The sequence below is a fragment of the Halyomorpha halys genome, unplaced genomic scaffold (genome assembly GCF_000696795.3).
Source record: "Halyomorpha halys isolate HHAL.00 unplaced genomic scaffold, Hhal_1.1 Scaffold392.1, whole genome shotgun sequence".
NCBI lineage: Eukaryota > Metazoa > Arthropoda > Insecta > Hemiptera > Pentatomidae > Halyomorpha > Halyomorpha halys.
In genome coordinates, this window is record NW_027114089.1 from 658,923 (window position 1) to 679,889 (window position 20,967).

The 20,967-nt window shown below is 30.3% G+C and overlaps 1 protein-coding gene across 1 annotated transcript in view; it reads right to left on the bottom strand.

Annotated features, from left to right (window-relative positions):
• Window positions 1–4,784: 4,784 nt before the first annotated feature.
• The window catches only part of LOC106682164 (succinate dehydrogenase [ubiquinone] flavoprotein subunit, mitochondrial), a 23,471-nt gene continuing 7,288 nt past the window's right edge, over window positions 4,785–20,967 (bottom strand). Inside the window, exons 4-14 of the mRNA XM_014422874.3 lie at window positions 20,551–20,651; window positions 20,306–20,465; window positions 18,844–18,970; window positions 15,682–15,820; window positions 14,710–14,878; window positions 12,944–13,139; window positions 10,860–11,057; window positions 8,524–8,715; window positions 7,431–7,574; window positions 6,952–7,065; window positions 4,785–5,358 (exon numbers count right to left, since the gene is read on the bottom strand). Of these exons, the coding sequence (XP_014278360.1) occupies window positions 5,272–5,358; window positions 6,952–7,065; window positions 7,431–7,574; window positions 8,524–8,715; window positions 10,860–11,057; window positions 12,944–13,139; window positions 14,710–14,878; window positions 15,682–15,820; window positions 18,844–18,970; window positions 20,306–20,465; window positions 20,551–20,651 (1,627 nt within the window). The 3' untranslated portion in view covers window positions 4,785–5,271. The remainder of the gene's footprint in view (window positions 5,359–6,951; window positions 7,066–7,430; window positions 7,575–8,523; window positions 8,716–10,859; window positions 11,058–12,943; window positions 13,140–14,709; window positions 14,879–15,681; window positions 15,821–18,843; window positions 18,971–20,305; window positions 20,466–20,550; window positions 20,652–20,967) is intronic.

Here is a 20,967-nt window from a genome sequence, read left to right on the forward strand (position 1 = left end):
TGTGCGTGGATTTAAATTTCTACTGACGCAACTGCACCTGCCTTTCCTTTGACATTAGAATTTATAACATAAATTCCAGATTTTGTGTAATTTGAATAATCTTCTAATTTATGATTTAAAAGATTTCACGATACTGCATATTTAGACTCTTGAATATGCCGATATAAATTTTTTTTTTTATCTGTACTTCGGAATTTTTCTAGGAGTAAGCAATATTTTACTTAATAACATTCCAACATACAAAATTTTTACATAACTGATTTATATTTGTATACTTAAATACCTAATTATATACCAATATATCGTCGATCATAATGTGAAACGACGAAAGTCGAAAACGTTTTATCTAAATCAATTAGTCCTTAATCTTTTATACTCGATTGTACTTAAATTTGTACCACCACAACCCATGAGGATTAGGCGAGCAGTACTTTGCAAGGAAGCACTGTGACTATACCAACGGTTGTGCAAGGAGGTGATTTGGTCAGAATCACGCTCGACCGCCAAATTTATGCCCAATTAAAGGGTACTCATTGCTACAGTTAAATAGAAAATAATCATCTGCCATAGTAGGATTCGAATCCGGGTCCTTGGAGTTAGTAGCCCAGTGTCTTACCAATGAGCTACCCACTCCTTTTGCTAATTTAAACTATTCAAAAAACAAAACTTAATGTGACAAACATGTGATTTTCTTATCTTTTTTTTTGTCTCCCCTGAATAGTTGTGATTAACAGTTAGGGTGGTTCAAACCTTAGCAATAAATCTCTATTACACATTAATTGATTTTATTTAGACATTTAGAATATGGATTACTCTCAAAAATGCTTAATTTTCTGGTCCAAAATGTGGAACGAGAGAACCACATTCAAAAATAGCTGAACAAGGTGTTATTTTTCTCTGAGAAATTTGATATCATTTTACGATGTTTATTGATAATTTCAAATACCTCAATTGAAAAATATTGATATATTAATTCAATTTTCGTCATATTTTAAAAACGTAAAAGTCTGGATTGATATTGGTCGCATCCGTCTGCTTTCGAAAACACTCGGCATTTCGTCTATGGTCGGCGGCTAAGGAACTAACAAAGATTCGATGGAGGTGATGAGAATTTGAAGTTCAAGAGTTTTATCACTCCAGTTAAATAAGTGAATATTTAAAAACTACAGTTTTTATGTTACATATTATGGCCTTTAATTGCAAGCCAAAACGTGAAATTATAACAAAAAAATTATTGCAGCATGGTAATGATAACCATCAATATATTCATCTGAAAAATAGGTGGTGTTTCTTGTTATTACTTTGAATTTCATGGAATTCCCTTCTGGAGATTTATAAATGGAAAATATTAACAGACGGGCTGTCATGAGAAATTTTCTAGTAGAAGACCTTAAAAGATTTTCTAAAACATTGAATCTATTACATTACCTCCCCAGATTATACAGGAAAGCCTCAAAATTTAATCCATCCCTGACCCCAAATATCTTAAGTGTGTCATTGCAATCAATACAGTAAATTTTAGCAAACCTACTAAATCCATTGACGAAGAACTTATATATTATAAGGATTTATACCTTCACTTAATTAGGCACAGTATACCGTCCTCATAATTTGAGTATGCTCAGCCGCCCAAGGAGACTAAATCCTTTTCAGCCTTTCATCACGAGGGGATAAATCCCTCAAGAAATGTTGAGTGACAAAACATTTCTTCCAACACAATTGAAGGATGCATGCTTAGTACTTTTTTTATTGAAAGAGTCAAATAAAAGTTTTTGTGTTTCTTTTGTTGTTAAAACAATAGTCAGTTTTTTACTCATTTAACCAATATATGTAAATGTACTATGTGGAGGTATTGCCGTCATGAATAATAATGAAATTCTTATTTTGAAAAAAGCATAAATTAATTTCAAGTGAAAGTTGAGTGACGTGTGCAACGCACCAATTTTTCTGTCTTGCTGATTTATAGCACGTTGTAATAATTATAATTTTCATTTTCAATAAAAATACACAACTATCATAAGTTACTCGTAAAAACCGTTTTCCACATTGATGGTCGGTTGGAGTGATTGGATTTTGAAGTGGTGAAATAATTTATAAAATGAGAGAGGTAGAGGTTAGAGCCATCGGCTTTCAAGCCGCTATGTACATTTCAAAAAATGTAAACAAATTTCACATCCATAGTCTTTCCTCTAAACGTTATTCTAAGTTACGACCTATTAATAAAATTGATAATTTTTCGGAAACAGGAAAATAAAATAGAAAAGTGTTAAGAAAAATATAAAATGGTATAATATAATGCACAATAAGTGGCTGAAGAAAACATATTATAGCGACTATAAACTCAACTAATAACTAATAAGTTCACAAGTGAACCGGTTGAGTAAACATAAGTTAGCTCACCGAAAGCAGGGAAAGGCGATCTCTTGGAAACCTGATGAAACCTTCTGAATGTGAATGGTACTAACTATTGAGAGAATATTATTTGCCATATCAACAAGTTTCATTATTGTTCTGATGCTTCGCCATGTTGCACTCATGATAAAGCTAGACGCATTTGCGATAAAACATGTGATTTCTCCATAAAATGAAGTTCGATTAGAAATTAGCCGCTTATTTCCCAAGAGAACAATTTTAGGGGGAGGTCCTAGAAATTGGATAAACGATATTATATGCATGATTTAATCTTCTACAGTTTTTTATTTAAAAGATAAACTTTAATTGATACATAATAGTGTACATTATTTCATAAATGAATTTATATTGTGGTGTATGTAGACTTTTTTTATTATCTGTATTACACTGAATCAAAAGCATTTAAAAATAAACAGCTAGAAACAAGAGTTAATTATTAACTCCAAAGGTTGGGGAAATTCTTTAATTAATTAAAACACATAGAGCACAAACATTCATCTGTTGGCAGTTTTAAAACATAGCAAACTGAAAACAAGCGGGTGGATGCAGTACAAGTCCCCTTCCATTTGTGCCACTCAATGAGTCGGTCGCAAATTCAGACCAACTTGTACCAGCATATCCAAATAACCCATCCACACGCTAGCCCATGCACGAATTAGCCATTGTTTGGCAAAGGTGTAGAGGCACCCTTAGGATTAAGATAGGATGGGATGGTATTGGATTGAAAGAAGGTATTGTAACCTATGATAATGTCCAGAGTTTTCGTAGTGTTTAGCCTTAATTTATTGAAAACAATCAATCGATAAATTACTTTTATCCATCTAAGTAATATAACTTTAAAACGTATTCTTGACCTTTTCTGGTAGCTTCGTCATCTGTTCCAATGTTTTTTTAACTCAGAAATTGATGCACATGTCACCCACTTAACATGGCTTTTTGATCTTGAACAAGTTGGTACAGATTTTTTTTCTTTCTCGCCTTATTTCTTTTTAAACCCATTCTCCTTCTCTACTCTTTTCTTATTACTTCTTCCTTACTCCCATTATTAAGTTATGTCCACCACCTATTGTTGTTATTATATTTACTAATTACTCCTTTTATCTTATTTAACTTTATATTTTATTTCTTTATTCTAGTATTCTACTTACATATTTCATTAATTACATATATTTTCTTTCTAACTTTAATATTAAATTAAAATATTCATATTTCTTTATCCTTTTGGATATGACTTTATATTTTATTTCTTTAATCCTATTAATTTACTTAAATATTTTATACTAATTTACCTACATAAACGTTTTATTTCCCTTTTTTTTTTTGTCATTTTTTTAAAATAATTTTCATTTTGTACTTATATTTACCAACTAAATTTTTGTTCTTTGTTTTTTGTTTGTTCTTTCCTTTAACTTAAATTTAATATTACTTTTCCCATAGAGCCTTTATCTTCTTATAATATTTAAGACTATTCATGTCTTTGAACACTATTCCTGTATCTATAATGTTAGTTATTTGTTGCTGTTCTGTTTCTTGTTTTTTGTTCTTAGCCCTGATGAAGGCTTGAAATTCTGGCTTAAACATTGGCACTAATTTAATTTATCAAATCAATAGAAAGATACAGGCTGAATAGGTTAGAAGAAGAAAAAGGTCCACAGACCTAGGGTGACAGTGAGGCAAATGATAAAGGGTTCATTCTGGGAGTCTAAAACTAGAGAACAACAGCACAACAGAGAAATGGCTGGTGGTGGTTGCTGGTGGCTTTGCTCCTCTCCCCCTTACTGACTGTAGTGCCAGTTACAAAGAAGAATTATAGTAATCACATAGATGATAAATGTTTACTTTAGGACCTAAAGTAAAAATTTACCACACTTCTTGAGGTCAATTATCCAAAAAGATTTGCTTGGTAAGTTGTGAAAGCAGATAAATATTACTGGAACATTTTAAATCTTGTACCTAACCCCAAAAAAAATTGTAGAGGCATCCCTGCTGATCTATGTACTTGGCAGAAGTTTTTTTATCAACTTCACAAAAATAATTTACAATTTAATTCATTTCTATATAAAACTTTTTTAAATTAATGTTAAGATTAACAATAAAAATTTTAAATAATAATATTATTCTTTAAATTTTAAAATATACCTTTTTAGAATACCGACAGCTACATGTATTTAAGTGGAAAGAAAGATATGAAAAGACACAATAGAACTAGAATTCAATATAATTTATTTTACCGAGAGAACCTGAATATAGATAAATTGAGCAAGAGATTAAAAAAAAAGAAAATCAACTGAAAATGACATAATTTTTTTCCCTTTAGGTGGTTGTTGAAGCAAAACTATAAATAGATGGAGTAGAAGTCATTAATAAAAAAAAAAAAAAAAAAAGAATTTAACTTACAAAATAACAGCAACTTATTCGTAACAACCTTTCTAAAATAATACAAGATTTATCCTAATAAAATATAAATTAATATAAGAAAGATGAATATTTTCAAAGCAAGTAAATGTCCCTTTCTGCTCCAGTGTTACCTTAATTCAGTTTTCTAAGAACCAAACCAGTACCCTAGTTTAGTGATTTTGTTTAGCAGGTACAACTGCAACTCTATTATCAAATAAATTTTATATAACTCATCAAATAGCATTCAGTTGTATCATCACCTTCTATAAAATATGAAATTAAAGTAAATAAAGAGAAATAAAAGTTTGATTTTATTATCTACAATGTATTAACAGAAAGGCTCTTTCAAAAGTGATGATGGAAAATGATTATTAATTACAGCATGTTTTTTTTTTTGTTTTTTACAAATATTAAATAAATACTTTTTTTCCCATTTTATTGTTTAATGTTCCTAAACAAATATTAGTAAGTTCTTATAGCCGGAGGAACAGTGGGACAGTCTTTAGCGTCCAAAGTTTCATCGATGACAGGTCGATATGAAACAGTCACCTGGAATGTAAAATATATTATAAATTTTAATTATATAAAAAAATATTAAAATCTAAATGGCATGGAGGTCGCTTTTTAAAGCAACCAATTGTTTTTTTGTAACTTATATGAATTATAATGATCATTTAATGGGACTGGATGATAAACTATCCATGATTGTTGTCTTGATTTGATATTACCGAAGATGAGGTGGTTATTTATAAATTGAATAGAACAGTACTAATGTGAACAAATTGGGTCAGAAATAAATACGGATAAATAAAAACATATTATCTGTACAAGAATCAGCGATAACTCCTATATGATACAAAGGAGTAATATTTTAGATTAATTCTAAAAACCTGAATTTCAACTTAGGATAAAACAAGAATACTCCCTCCTTGGGAAATTTTTTTGCCTGATTGTAATCCAGGATCAGAAGATAGCAATCTTATACTGAGGAGTATCTTCTAAAACTCTTCAAGGATTGTTTGGATATAAGATACTTTTCAAAAATATAGAGATGGTGTGAGGGGAAGAAGATGAGGATGGCTGCTGCCAAAACATCCAGCTATCTTCCTTAAGAGCAAGACTGATAAGGCACATATTATTAACATGGACACAAAAGGTACAAGGATATGTCAAAGTAAGGTGGTAACATACTGTTGCATGAGGTTAAACATAGAACTAAATAACCTAATCTAACTTGGAATATCTGGCTGATAGAATGACATGAGCAATGAATGGACTAAATTGTGTGGAGGGTACATTCTAGGACCTTAGGTATCTGACCGTAATTTATAAAGGAGTTATGGAAGATATTCTAAGACATGAGTCTCCCTTCTGGGGCTGAAACCTCACTAGAGCATGCACGTCGACTTCACATGAAGCAGTGCAGGTGCAGAAGACAGTGCATCTAGACTTTTTCCTGGAAGAAGTGACTATGAATGTTTTCAAAAGAGAAGGCTCAACAGGTTTTTTGAAATATCTTAGGATGAAGATTGATGAAATACCCAACAAATGGAAACAAGTGATCCAGGAGGATACAGTTGGGGAATGAAGTCGACGGTGTGTGATGACACTCAAAAGGGAGCACCCTTAGAAAATACTTTCCTACAGTATAATCTTGGCTGTATGTGAAACGGATTCTCCTGTACTATTGAGTTTCAAGAGACATGGGGGTTTTAGAAACAGCTATATAGCCTTGACCTGGATATAGACTCCAACTGCCTCACTTGTCGAGCATGTGGCCTCAACCTACACTGGATTTGAGGGAATACAGGCAAGGATGATGAGAACTATGGGAATTAGTGTCCTCACTCAGGAGGAGTTTCCTTAGTAGGTTAGTGAATAGAACTTCCTGTAGTTCAAGGATTTCATTTATGGATGGAAGGCACTTGTGGATCCAGTCCACTTCAGTTTTGGAGTTTGAATAGAACCATTTGCCAGGAAGATTGTCAGAAGATGAAAGCAAACCTCTATTATGCAGTCATGTGTCATAAATCACTCTTGCAAACACCCACAATCTACAACAGGCAAGGGAGGGTAGAGAAAAAATACATAAGATATGATTATAAATAGTTGAATTATATATTAAAAAAATATTAAACTTACATCTCCAGTTTTATGATCGATAGCTGTTAAGGTATGTTTACGCCAGTGTTCCTCTATTGGCCTTTTCTTCTGCCCTTCAATTGGTTTGGAGTAATCGTACTCGTCTATTCTCGTCTAAAAGTAAAACCAAGAAACCATTAATGTCAGGTTTTATCCAATCGTTTGTTACTTTCTTTTTTACCTTTTATTGTTTTTAATATTATATTAATTATTAGTAATGAAATTTTAAACAAAAAATTTAAAACAGTGAAACAAAATTTTATGTTAAGAAAAAAATAAGGTGTTTATTACATAAAAACTATTAATTTCATTAAGTAAAATTGATGATAATGATTATGTGTGTGTGTCCTGAATCAACAAAAACAGAAGGGTTCCAAAAATAAATAACAATAAAATGATCTTGATGAATGACATGAATACATACATGAAAATTGCTACATGGATATTCTATGATAAAAAATTGCTAAGTTAAAGCTAACCTTAAAGTCTTCCCTAGAATGTGCTCCACGAGATTCTTGTCTTTTTTCAGCAGCTACTATTGTCTGCATCGAACATATCATCAAGTTTTGCAGTTCTAATGATTCACAAAGATCTGAATTCCATATCATGCTTCTATCGCATGTCTGCCAACATAAAGTAGTCTCAATATAAAAACTGAAATTGCTATTTAACATTAGATAATATTTATGGAATTTACAATGTTCTTCTTGCGATTAGTTGCGAATATAACTATTGTGGACTGCTTAACATTATTATTATGAGTAGTAAGATGTTTTCATGTTTTAAACAACATATTTAGAATGCGGCAATACTAGATTAAGGAATGGGGAGGCCAGGGAATATAAGTTGGGCAGTCATAGATATAACCTGAGCTATGTTCAATTGAGTTGCTTAATTTGTAATAAAGTACTACTTCACCCCTGATTCTTGTTTTTTTTTTTTTTTTTATTAATAAAGCTATATTAATAAGTATATAAAACACAAGAAATTTTCATTTTCATTCCTCTGATAAATCTCAATATTCTATCAGAATTCAAAATATCAGGATTCAACATTTTTCACATTTTGTGTACCTTCTTGATGTAATGTTGATAGAAGTATTAATAGGTTAGGAATAACTCATACCTGGAGAATACATTTGAAGAGTTAATTCAAGCTAACGAAAACTGGAATTGAAAATACATAACTAAAGACAGGACTTTCAATTTATACGAATTATTGATATATGCTCAATACTTAGGACTTATCAAGGCAAGGCAGAAACTTATAACAATATATTTGCCCATAACATGACAGGTGTCATCTGTCAGACCCAGTTACAATTATTTGCTGAATTTTTATATCAAATCATACTTTGAATATAATGAATTTATTACTGTACTTATTTATTTATATGGAAATAGATTATACAACCTAAAAAAAAAAATAATAAGTTTAGAATACCAAAATGTAAGCCGAATAAATATTGTCATGGGGCCTAATGCCCATTAAAGGGTTGAAAGGTAAGATGTTTCCGGTTCTGAGAAGATAAGTGGCAAAAAAAGACAGGAGTAATAATTATTTTGTTTGTACCTTGATTTCACCCAGCATTTTATATACATCTTTCATCTCACAAACACCGTTTAGTAATGTTTCAGCGTTTCTGAAAACACCTGCATTCTTGTGCATAGTCTTCTGCATTGTCACTCGAATATGTGCAGTGTTCAATTCACCTTCAGCATAGCGCAGGGCGTCCAAATTAGCAACAGCTTCTTCACCATGATTCTGAGCAATAAAAAATAAATTTAAGCAAATATAGATTAAGAAAAAAGGTTCATAAATGTATTCCAAAATGATAAATTAATTAGTAAAATATTCTCATAGAGTAATCATCAAAGAATTTTAGATCAACATAATCAAAAACAAATTGTTTCTAAATAGAAAAAAAAGCAGTTATTTCATCCCAATTTTTTATTACTTTAATGAAAACTATGTATAATTACTTGTCAAAATTGATGAGTCTGTATAGGTAGGGGGAATAAAAAATGGCAGCTGTTTCAAAATGTTAAAAAAAAATTAATTTTTCATAACAAGCTCTATATCTTTAAAACTACCAACAACATTAGAAAACCTAAAAGAATCATTTAAACTAGAGTAAAGTTGCTAAAATATGAGCCCTAATAGAACTATTTACCTTTAATGTTTCTTGAGATATAGCTTATTAAAAAGCAACATTTCATAAAAATGTACCAAACGTACTAAAGTTAGTTAGTTAGTGAATTTATTTTGAGAAATCTATATCTCAAAAACCATTTGACATACAGATATCTAATAGCACTCAAATTAAAGCTAGTTTAATCGACTATAAAGTAGTTTATGAAGTTTATCTTTGTAGGAGTAATAGTTTTCATGATATTTTCTAAAATAAATTGATTTATAGTTGTTCGAACAAATTTTCATGTGCCTAATTTATATTCATATGCGAATATCATAAAAACTACAACCTCTACGAAGATACATGTCATAAACTATTTTATAGTGGGATAAATTTTCTTTATTTTGAGTGCTGGCAGACATATGTATGTCTTGTAGTTCTAGAGATATATTTTTTCAAAAATCAATCATTTTATTGGAACAACTGGAAATTAACATTTTGTGAATTTATTTTGTCAAAATAAATTCACAAAATGTTAATTCATAAAAACTACTATTCCTACAAAGATAAAAGTTATAAACTATTTTATATAGTTGAGGAAATACAGTAATATAAGAAAAGTTAAAAATTAAACAAGCTATCAGGTAAGCATGCAACCTCAGTCCTCAGATATTTACACTGGTCCCCATTGTTTGGGATCCAGATATCTTAAGACTCTTACTTTTCCGTTAGTTCTCTTATACATATGATTTGATGGTGTTTGAAAACAATAAATGAAACCCCTAATTCATCCTTCCAGAAGGGCAATCAAAGATAATCATAATAAATGTTGAAATAGATAAAATTATGAAAATCGAAAGGGAAGTTGGAAGAGGTGACATGATACTTAACTTATACTCTCATTGGAACAAGTAAGTCATTTCAAATAAATTATGATCACATAAATAAGTATTGCTGGATTAATGCAGAAATAATGATGAGAGTTAAGTCATTGGGAAGAAGCATCAAAATTATCAAGAAAGGTTTCCAGAGAAAGAGAACCGTAACTAATAACCTCCGTCCACAAAAATACATTTCACCCCATAATTAACATTATTCTAGCAAGTGATCAATCTCAACACTAAATATAAAAGGAAAATTCTGGACATAGAAATGTTATTCTCAAGCAGAATCAAAGAAAAATCAAGAAATGACTGCATAAAAAAACCTGGAAAGAAGACCATCTGAGATGGTATAAAGGAAAATCGTCTGAGGTGTTTCAGTCTTGTCTCCCAAATGTCAGAGAACCATCCAGCTGTGATCACACTAGACAGTAACATAAATAGAAGAAAAGGACAAGAAAAACTAGGAAGTTAAAAGTGTCAAGGAGGCCTTGATAGAAAAGGAATTAACTGGAGGAGGAGGCAGAAGTTGGTACTGGATCTGGCTCAAAGAGCAGGTACATCTCACTGCCCAGTGGTAGAAGATGATACCACGAAGAAGAAGAATCTAAATCAAGGTATAGTTAAGAATAAATTTAATTATATACTTTATACATAGCATTAATGCGATATTAACATAATTACATACTATACATGTATTTTATGTAATTAGATGGCCATGACTCTGCCTCATAAGCTCTCGTACTAGAGGATTTAATGCCAAGAAATATATTAAACGAGACTTACTGCAAAACTCATTTCCAAGCGAAAAATATGGGCTACGATGGTACTTGAGATTCCATGAAGAATCAAAATACAAAATTTTAAAAATTAACTAAATAATAAAACATTACTTCTTTTAGTTCAGGCTGTGAATCACCAGGTTTGTTGCATTCAGCAATTGACTTGGCGCATGCTCTTCCAAAAACTACAATATCTAAAAGTGAATTAGCACCTAGCCTGTTGGCACCGTGAACCGATGAGCAAGAGGATTCCCCACAACTGTAAAGGCCTTCAATTAGATTGTCACAACCATCTTTGTGACATATTACCTGTAATTAAAAATAAATAAAATACAGACTAACATTTAATTCAGACATTGATTTTAGTGAAATATATTTTTATGTTTTTATTTAGTGGGTTTATTATTTATTAGGCCATTCGAATTCATTTGATCAATCTTCAATATATTTGAATTCAAAATTATGTTTATTTAAAATATTGAAAAAAAAAATGCATTTGACTACAAGTTTTTATTATTTCATAATAACACACATAATTGTTGATTATATTGATTCATGAATTGCTTCATTAGATTTATCTTCGGGTTTCTCAGGCACTCTCATGTCTCCCATTGGTATACCAAGTTGAAGTGGTTCTATCCAACCTCCCAAAGGCAATACCTCCTTGGTGTTTTCCTTTTCAAAGTCTTTAGAATTAAAAAACCTACCCATATCCTTGATCTCCTCACTCTGCGATCATGATTAAATACCAGATCCCAACTGATCGATTTACATATACCCTCCCATAAAACTCCTTTATTAGCAGATCCTTCGTCATATATATAACCTCCTTCTGGAATTCTTTTCCTATCTCCATTCACCAATCCTCATCCATCCTTTCCTTTAAACAACACCTATTCCTTCACCTAATACATAACCAAACCTCTGCATCATTGAGAGCAATGTATAAATCCATTATTGATCACTATTACAATATAACCTAAGGTTGTGTGATTTCACAATAATTCACAATATGTATACTAATAATTTTTAAATGTGTGCCAGACAATTAACATTAATGTGTGCACCATGTATTTATTCTTAGGAGATGTTTGTCCCAGAATTAAATTATTTTTTCATTCATTCATTCATAATGAAAAAGTTAATATTAATTAAATTAATATTATCATTACTAAGTATTAATCGAATTAGAAAATTGACATTTATCTTCAAAATTCTTATACTTCATAATTATTATACTCTTAGTAATTTTTATAAATTAGCAAAAACACTTGCACTATATTTTAAAATAAATCAAGTTTTTCTGGCCAGATTTATACATATCTTGTTACTTTGGATCCTTAGGAGAGACTGAACTGACTAGTTACACTTTCTCAGTACCTGATATTGGCTAAAAAGTCCAATAAATGGAAATCTTTTTTCTTGTTATTATCACTTTGCTTTCTCTTAGTGTTAAAAAATAATTGTTAATTAGTTTTAAGTCTTTAAAAATTTAATGCATTTTATATACATAAAATAAGAAGTTTTATAAGTTCATATTTTTGGTGTATATCATTAATTACAATAATTCCCTATATTTTGAAGGAATTATTTGTAAATCGTAAGTAATTCTTAATTCAGACTTATGAAACAAATTGTAACTTTTTACATATAAAACATGAACATTTTCTTTTATCATGACTATTGATATAAAATATTTTCTCCTCACTATTGATAATAATTAACTTTTTTTAAAAATAATTTTCACAATATTCATGTTTTATTGTTTAGTTTCTAATGTCTCTGCTTTGTTCATGGCAACAGTTAACATTTTTTTTATTTTATTTTACAAGAGACGTAAAATATCGCTGCAATATATTCAACAATAAACATTTTAGTCTATTAACCAAATAAATACAAATTTTGGGTATGGCAAGGCTCAACCTAATTGGTTTCAAATTCTAATCTTAAGTAAGTGTAATAGATTACAATGAGTAAACCAAATAAATGCTAATCTTTATCTGAACATTTTCCAAAGATACAATAATTACATAAATATTAATTATATTAGATTGTATGTAAATAAGTGAAGTTGAAAGTACATTTTAAAATTAATATTTTTGCAGTTGTTTACTGAAAATTTTCAACAGAATAAAGTTCTATAAGCATCAGAAAGTTATCAATTAAGGAATGAAATTAAGGAAGAAAATAGTTACCTGTCCTCTGTAGTTCGTTGGTATCCCACCCATATTGTAATGTACAGTTGGGACCACAGGGATAGGCTCTTTAGTCACGTCAACGCCAGCAAATATCATTGCAGTCTCTGATATTCCAGGAAGACGAAGAGCCAATTTTTCTGGTGGCAAGTGATGTAATTGAAGGAACACGTGATCTTTTTCTGGGCCAACTCCTCTATGATAAATAAAAACACGATAACAATACTTTCTCATATTGTATATTTCTAATATAGGTAAGTAAAAGCAATAATGTTTTATACCACACACTTGGTGTGGTACAGATTTCACACAACTTTTCATCCTATTTTGAATTTATATCAATTCTTACTTGTTTCAAAACAATAATATCATTATTACTTCCAATGACAATACATTCCCTAACTTTATATTAATATATAAGTGAAGTGAAAGTAAATAGCTGACTACTGTTATAAGAAACATGGAAACACAAAAAGATTTATTGAACTGGCAGAACAGTAATCATACACTCCATGAGCCCACCAGTTTGTTGATAGAAAAACTTGTCCTGAAATGTTTTGTTTTCACATTTTTTTAATATATATTTTGTAAACTCTCCATTATCTTCTAAAATTTGTGAAAAAAAATTGTTTGGCTTTCCAACAGTATATTGTACCTCTGTATTACTACTCTTATTTCTGCATATTTGTTTTGTTTTTCTTCCTTAGTTGAATAAAGTGCTACCTATAGAAAGGTAAAACTGCAAAATTTAACAAAATAATTTTTAAGTATGAAAAAGCTTCTTTATGACTTAATTTAAATGTTGTTATTGATAAATCAGTCCTAAATCCTAAATGAAAGATCTTTTAAAACTGAAAATGTGCTAATTGGATGACAAGTAAGAGTGTTTTTTCTTCTTATGCTTAAAAAGTTTAAAGAAATATTATAATAACCATTTTAGAAGGAGCTCTTTAAATATAAAGTTCTTTCATAGCTCATAGTTTTAGTAAGTGGATGAGTTATTTGGATTGATTGGTATGAGTAAGCCTCAATTTATGGCCAACCCGTTCAGTGTCTGTTTTTGGGTAGAAATCAAAGGACGCATCAACATGTTTGTGCTCAGTACTGTTTTAGAACTCCCAACAGATAAATATTGGTGCTCTTTGTATTTTAATTAATTAAAGAATTTCCCCAACCTTCAGATTCAATAATTAAATTAAATTTAAGATTGAAAATCTTTACATTTTATCGATTTGATGTAAATACTTTGTTTCAAATCTTGTCAATTAACTTTGGGTATTTTATTTTTTATTTAATACAGCACAAATGTAAGTTTATAGAGACATTATATGTTTAATTAGTTAAGTTGACAAATATCTAACAAACATTCTAGAATGAAAGTTGAATTTATAGTGAGGAGAAGATGGTCAGGGGGTGCGGTCAGGTAATAAACAAAAACTTATTTATTTGTGCCGACATTTTGACCTGAATTTTAGGCCTTCATCAGGGATGCTCCAGCAGAAGTTCTGACTACAGTCATATTCTATTTACTGACCGCACCCCCGACCATCTTCTCATATTAATTTACAGTCAATTGTTAACACCTCATCATTAAATTTATAGGTTATGCAGTGCATTATTATCCCAATGAATTTTTACCGTTTACCACCTACTTTCAATACAAAAATTACGATTTATATATTACACGTTCATACTTGAGCTAAACAATATCAATAGCATGATACATTTTAAATAACTAGACATTTTTACTTATTTATTTTTTGTACCTTCCCTCTCTGATTTCCATTGTCATAGCTCGAGAAACTACATCTCTTGAAGCCAAATCTTTTGCAGTAGGAGCATACTTCTCCATAAATCTTTCACCCTTAGCATTAACCAAGAAACCTCCTTCACCACGACAACCTTCCGTAATCAGGCACCCAGCACCATATATTCCTAGGAACAATAATATTGCCTATATATTAGTAATAATATTTCCTAGGAAATAAACGTTAGAAATAAAGTATGGACAATTACAGTAAGAGTGCTGAAAAAATTGTGTTTGATTTTCAAATAAAAACCAAGACAATTTATTTTTTTAAATCAATATTTAAATTTCTTAATTGCATGTTACCATTTATTCTCAAACCTTAATAAATTATTTTAAAAAATAAAGTAATTATTATTTTCTTTCTCTTATATACATCAATTCTGTAAAAAACCTATTTATAGCTCAACCTTTACATTTTTCAAATCACTCTTTTGCTCGTACATTGACTCTACCTTCTTTGTATCCCTGAAAAAGACCTAAAAAGTAGATCAGAACGTTGGCAGAAAATAAATAAATAGTTAACTAGTTTTTCTTCCTTCTTTCAGCCCTGACCATCTCCTTCATTTTTTAAAAATTTGTTTTGACAGAATTTTAATTTTGATTTTTTAAATATTGGGTGAATCAGTAATCTAAAGTTTGGAACCTTTATAAATACCTTCGTAAACCTTACTAATTTTCAGTAATTTAAGGTTTGAAAGCTTGTTACATGCCTTCATAAATCTTAATAATTTTCAGGGAATACTTAATAACCATCTTCTGTGGAGAGTTTGTTACCCCGACATCAAATCAGATTTGAAATATCCCACATCTCAATCTATTTTCTATATTTTTAATTTTTTATCAATCAAAAAGCAGTAAACATGCAAAAATAAATTTACATTGATTAATAATTAATTAGAAAAATCATTAATTTGGATTGATAGCTTACCTGTGGGATGGAACTGTATAAACTCTAAATCCTGTATCTGAAGACCTGCTCTGCTTGCCATTGCTACTCCGTCACCGGTACAAGTATGGGCAGTGGTACACGAGAAATACATTCTTCCAAAACCACCAGTTGCTATTACCTGATAATGTAATATTATCATTACACTACATAAGACTTGTAACCAAAGGGTATTAAATAATACAGTACAACCCCATTTATCCATCCTATTCGGGGCTGAGACATAGTCAATTAAATGGGACAGCCAGTTACCATGGGTTATATAAAACCCCCAATATTAATTTAACTGATACATTATGACAAAATTAAAATCCAATACAAAACTAAATAAACAGGTGATATACACATTAATAAGTATATATATTTTTTTAGTTGGTTCCACCTTATAGATCTTTTTTCGCCGGAACTAACCTCCTCCACCGCTGCCTTCTGCTACTGCTTTAAAGTTTGCTGCATGTGTCTCTTTTGTATCTTTCTTAATTCTGTCTAACCATCTAGTTTTTGATAGTGGCATCCATCTTGACCTCGTTGCCTTCAAGTTATGACACACTGACTGACCAGCTTCTATCAGCAGTTCTCTATTCGTCCTTCTCTTCATAGTGTTAATACTCTGGTCTCATATCGCCACAGTGATTGTATGGAGGACTAACCTTCCAAATCTCTCAATTTATCTTTATATGGTGCCAGTTAGAGCCAAAGTTTCACAGCTTTATATCAGAGCTGGAATAGTAGTATATCCTTAGGTTCAGATTTCTAAAGATTTTTTAGGATTGCAGTATTCTTGAGAGATAGAAGAAGGCTCTGTTTGCACTTGTTATACTGATATGTATCGAGGTATTAAAAATTATTAATATTATGAAAGTCTGCCATATGACTTGTCATACCTGTGCTGGGTATGTCAACAAATGGCACTTTGCAGGTGGCTAAGGGGCACAGGTGAAAGGGTCCTGGGCAAATCTATTAAAAGCAGGTATTGCCTGCTGGCTTTGTCGGTGGGCAGGTCAATTATAAACAAAACTTGCACCAAACACTTTTTTAAATGTACCTCCTGTAACATATTTTTCTTGGGCGTGGCTGATGAAAACCAATGAGGAAATGAGATTTCCAAAAGGCAACACCCTTATTTGAAACAAGTAAGGGCAGAAGTAAAGAGAAGCAGTAGAGGTACAGACGTAACAAGACAGGCTAGAGAATAGCATGGACTTGGAGAAGTCCTAAGAAGGGCTCTTCAGAAATGGAACTCCCGGACAGAGAATTGACACCCACAGTTATGACAACACGACACCAATGGCGAAGACACATCACTACATACCTCGATGCACATACCACCCAAATCAGCAGCTATAAGTATATATTAGGCAATTAGTAATAATGTAATAATCATATTTTATGGCAACCATTTATTTGAATCATTTTAGTAAAATCATTTATCAATAAATTGTAAATAAATACTTATTTCCTTTATGTAATTTATTTACTATTATATTATATGCACCCCTCCATTTTTGCCTAATATTCTTCTTATTACCCTATTTAGAGCTAAGTTGAACAACAATGGTCCATCTTCCTCCCTCAGATTAGTTTGACCTTCAAAGGTTGTGGATACTTCTCCTTGCATCATGACTGCATTTATAATCATGTCTACACGCTTTTATTAATCTCACTAACTTACCAGAATCGTCCAACCCAGTCATTTTTATTTATTTATTTATTCCCACCAAAACCTCAATTATTTTGATTTGTTTTATCAAATTAGTGTTTTCTCAGGACTTTATTTAATTATTTATTCCCTTTTTTACTGCTAGTTAAGTGGGTTTATACTGTACGTAATAATAATAAAATATATTCTACAATAGTCCAAAACTTCTTATTACTTATTATATAAATTATAACTGATTGTTGAATTATGCAATTAAAATATTTGCCAAATATTCTATGAGAAAATTCCAGGATAAAATATATGGAAACTTTATTTAATAACCAGTAAAACTATAATACCGAAATAATGCATTTGTTCAGATTAATTGTATTATTACTATAAAATAAAATAAAATATTTAAACAATCTCTTCCATGGCGCAAAAACAGACTTCAAATGACAAAAATCCGAATACAGAAAAGCCTAATAATAAATGTATATTTATTGTAGTTAAAGATTTTAATAAACAGTAATAATTTTATCAGTAATAGTTATCACTTTATATAATAAGAAATATAAAATAAATAATTACTCCAATCAACACAAATTTTATATCTGGATTCTAGATGTCAAATTTTGATTACTTTCAAGTAACTAATAAAAGAAAAAAACAACGGTAGTTACTAAATAACTTTACAACCATATGCTTGATGGGATAACTTATCGTGTTCTTTTTTTAAAATTGATTGAATATGTTGAAATTCAAGATCAAGAAGAGCTCTTCATAAATTGACCATATTTTCCAAAATGTCAAAACATTTCATAATTGTCTCTTATTTAGAGAAATATAACCTAAGCTGTTCTTTCTATGAGAAGAGAATAAAAAGATCTTGAAGATTTCAATTTCAGCACATAAGAGCATGTTTTAGCTTAACGGTTGTCTTAAAAATGGCAGAAAACTAAAAGCATTGAAAAGTGAAATTTAAGAGAAAAATAAACTATTCAAGAAATAATTATTAAATTATAATAAATATAAAATACAAACCAAGCATACAGAATACAAAGAATTCATTATATTACATAACTATACAAACACATTTTATTATAATTTGATAATTACATCTTGAACAGTTTTTAAGTTTTGAATACAATCAATTCATTATATTCTAAACACTTTTTGTACTTATTGTTTTTATTATATTTCAATAATTTTAATAGCGTTTTCAATGTTTTTTGGCTTAGATATTCTCTTAAAAATTGAAAAAAGTGCGAAGATTTTGCTTCAAATCCAAAATATCCATCTAGTTTCTACAAAAGCAAACTTTATTAGAAACAAATGCAAATGTTGATTGATATTTGATATTTAGAATCAACATTAACAGTTAAAATATAAACAAAAATCTTTTTTTGTGTTGATCTGTATAGACTAGAAAAAGAATGTCAACAATATCTAAATAACATTCAAAACTATTACATTATGATTATAAAATATAAAAAACAGTTTACAGTATTTTTGGCTCTGAATCTGTGAATTGTACCATCTTCAATACATAATGCTATTACTCCAAGGCACTTGTTACCATCCATGAGTAGATCCAGAGCGAAGTATTCAATGAAATAATTGCAATCAAATCTATAAAAATGAAAGCAAATAGTTAAAACTAAACTTTGATATGTTGAAAGTAAGATATAAAATGATAAACAATCTTTAAATGAATCGTTTTTAAAATCGAGACTAAAAAACTAATATTCCAGGAGGTACAAGAAGCTGCCAGTAGTATAACTGGATTGTAATCATAATTGAATTCTAAGTAACAACTTTTAATAATTACAAAGTAAAAACTGAGATATTCAATAACTGAGGAATTTGTTTGGTACATTATCTTTTAGGTTCTGATGTTGTAATAACACAATTTTTGAGTTCATCTACCTCTTGGTTGTATGGAGTACACATTTTCTCATCTTTTAGTATTTCATGATTACATGCCAGCACATTTTCTCTTCTGTTTTTTTTTATACCGACTTTAATGTGCTGCTTTAACTCGTGATAATTAGCTAGTGATTGGTGTTTATATCTAGCAACCTATAAGGTCAACATTGTTCATATAATTTAAGTGACTATTAGATACATGAATACATTCAATCTGGTTGCTAATGTGTCTGTACGAGGAACACCAAGTGTGTTTATGAACGGTTTTGTGCAGAAAAAATATGGATATTACGGTAAGACTTTGGAATACTGAAAAGTTCACTTATCTTTTTCCATTATCATTTATTTGGCTGTGCAGACTATGACCTCCAATAGAGGGTTTAGGTTCTGCTTCTGTTCCAATTTCCGTTGAAGATTCCAAGAACTATTATTTTTATGATAGTAGGTGTCCCTTAAATATAGTTCTTTCTCCTTTGACAGTGCCTGCTTAAGCTGGAAATGTTACAAAATGGACCTCTCTTAACACTCTTACTCGAGGGATAATAGCACAGAAACTGAACACTGCCTGATCAAGTTGACTTGAGATTAAAAATGCAGTTCCAAATTCACCCTTCTGTTCACTGCCACTATGTATAAGGATGCTATTACCATGCTTCTTTACCTTTGCCTAACCATCACAACTATTGCAGATACCATCCTTCTTGTTCTCGGCTCAATTTGCTTAAGTGCTCAACAAGAGTACTAGGTCTGTTGAGAGTTTTAACATTTTTATAGTGGCAGGTTGTCAACCCTACCACCAATCTAATAGGCTTTGGAACCAACAATAGTTTTTAGCATGCTAACTCCACAAGCTTGTGAAATTCTCTGACTTAAGGAGTTTTTTTTTCATAAAATTCTCCAACTTTTGGAAATTTTCTAAGTATGGCAGATACCTTGATATAGAACATTAGGATACACTATATATGGTTTAAAAAATCTTTAGCAGAATATACTAAATCAGTTATTGTGAATATTAGATAAGTACTTTTACTCAGATACCTCAATGATTGGCCATAAAGAGTGTGAAGAAGTGAATGTCCTGCTCTATCAGCTACAGCACAAGTTCTGTGTGCTTGGCCTCCCTTTCCATAATTGTAGCTTTGGCCACCGAAAGCTCTTTGATAAATTTTACCATCTTTAGTTCTTGAAAAAGGCATTCCTACCAGCAGGAGGGAGGGGACAGAGATAATTATTATTTGCCAAAACCATTTCAAAAACCAAGTAAGATTGATTAAATGGCATACCATAATTTTCCAATTCAATAATGGTTTGTCCAGCATTTTTTGTCATGTAATGGATAGCATCTTGGTCTCCTAACCAATCAGATCCTTTGACAGTATCATACCTAAGAACATACAATTCCTATAAATTAATTAATAATAATTACAAAAAAAATATTTTAACAAATGTTAGCATGGAGAGCTTATTCTGAACTGAAGAAATGGTAGCTAAACTCTAACAAACAACAATTATTTTGTTAACTACTATCTAGATAGCATAAAGAAATATATAAATATAATATAATTGTTAATTATATTAATATAAAAGCAGATAGCTCAGTAAAATACACCAATAAGCAGTAAAATTCTGTATTTTAATGGCCATGAATGTCATCTTTCTAATGACAATGAAAATAAATGTAGTACTAACAAAACTGGAGT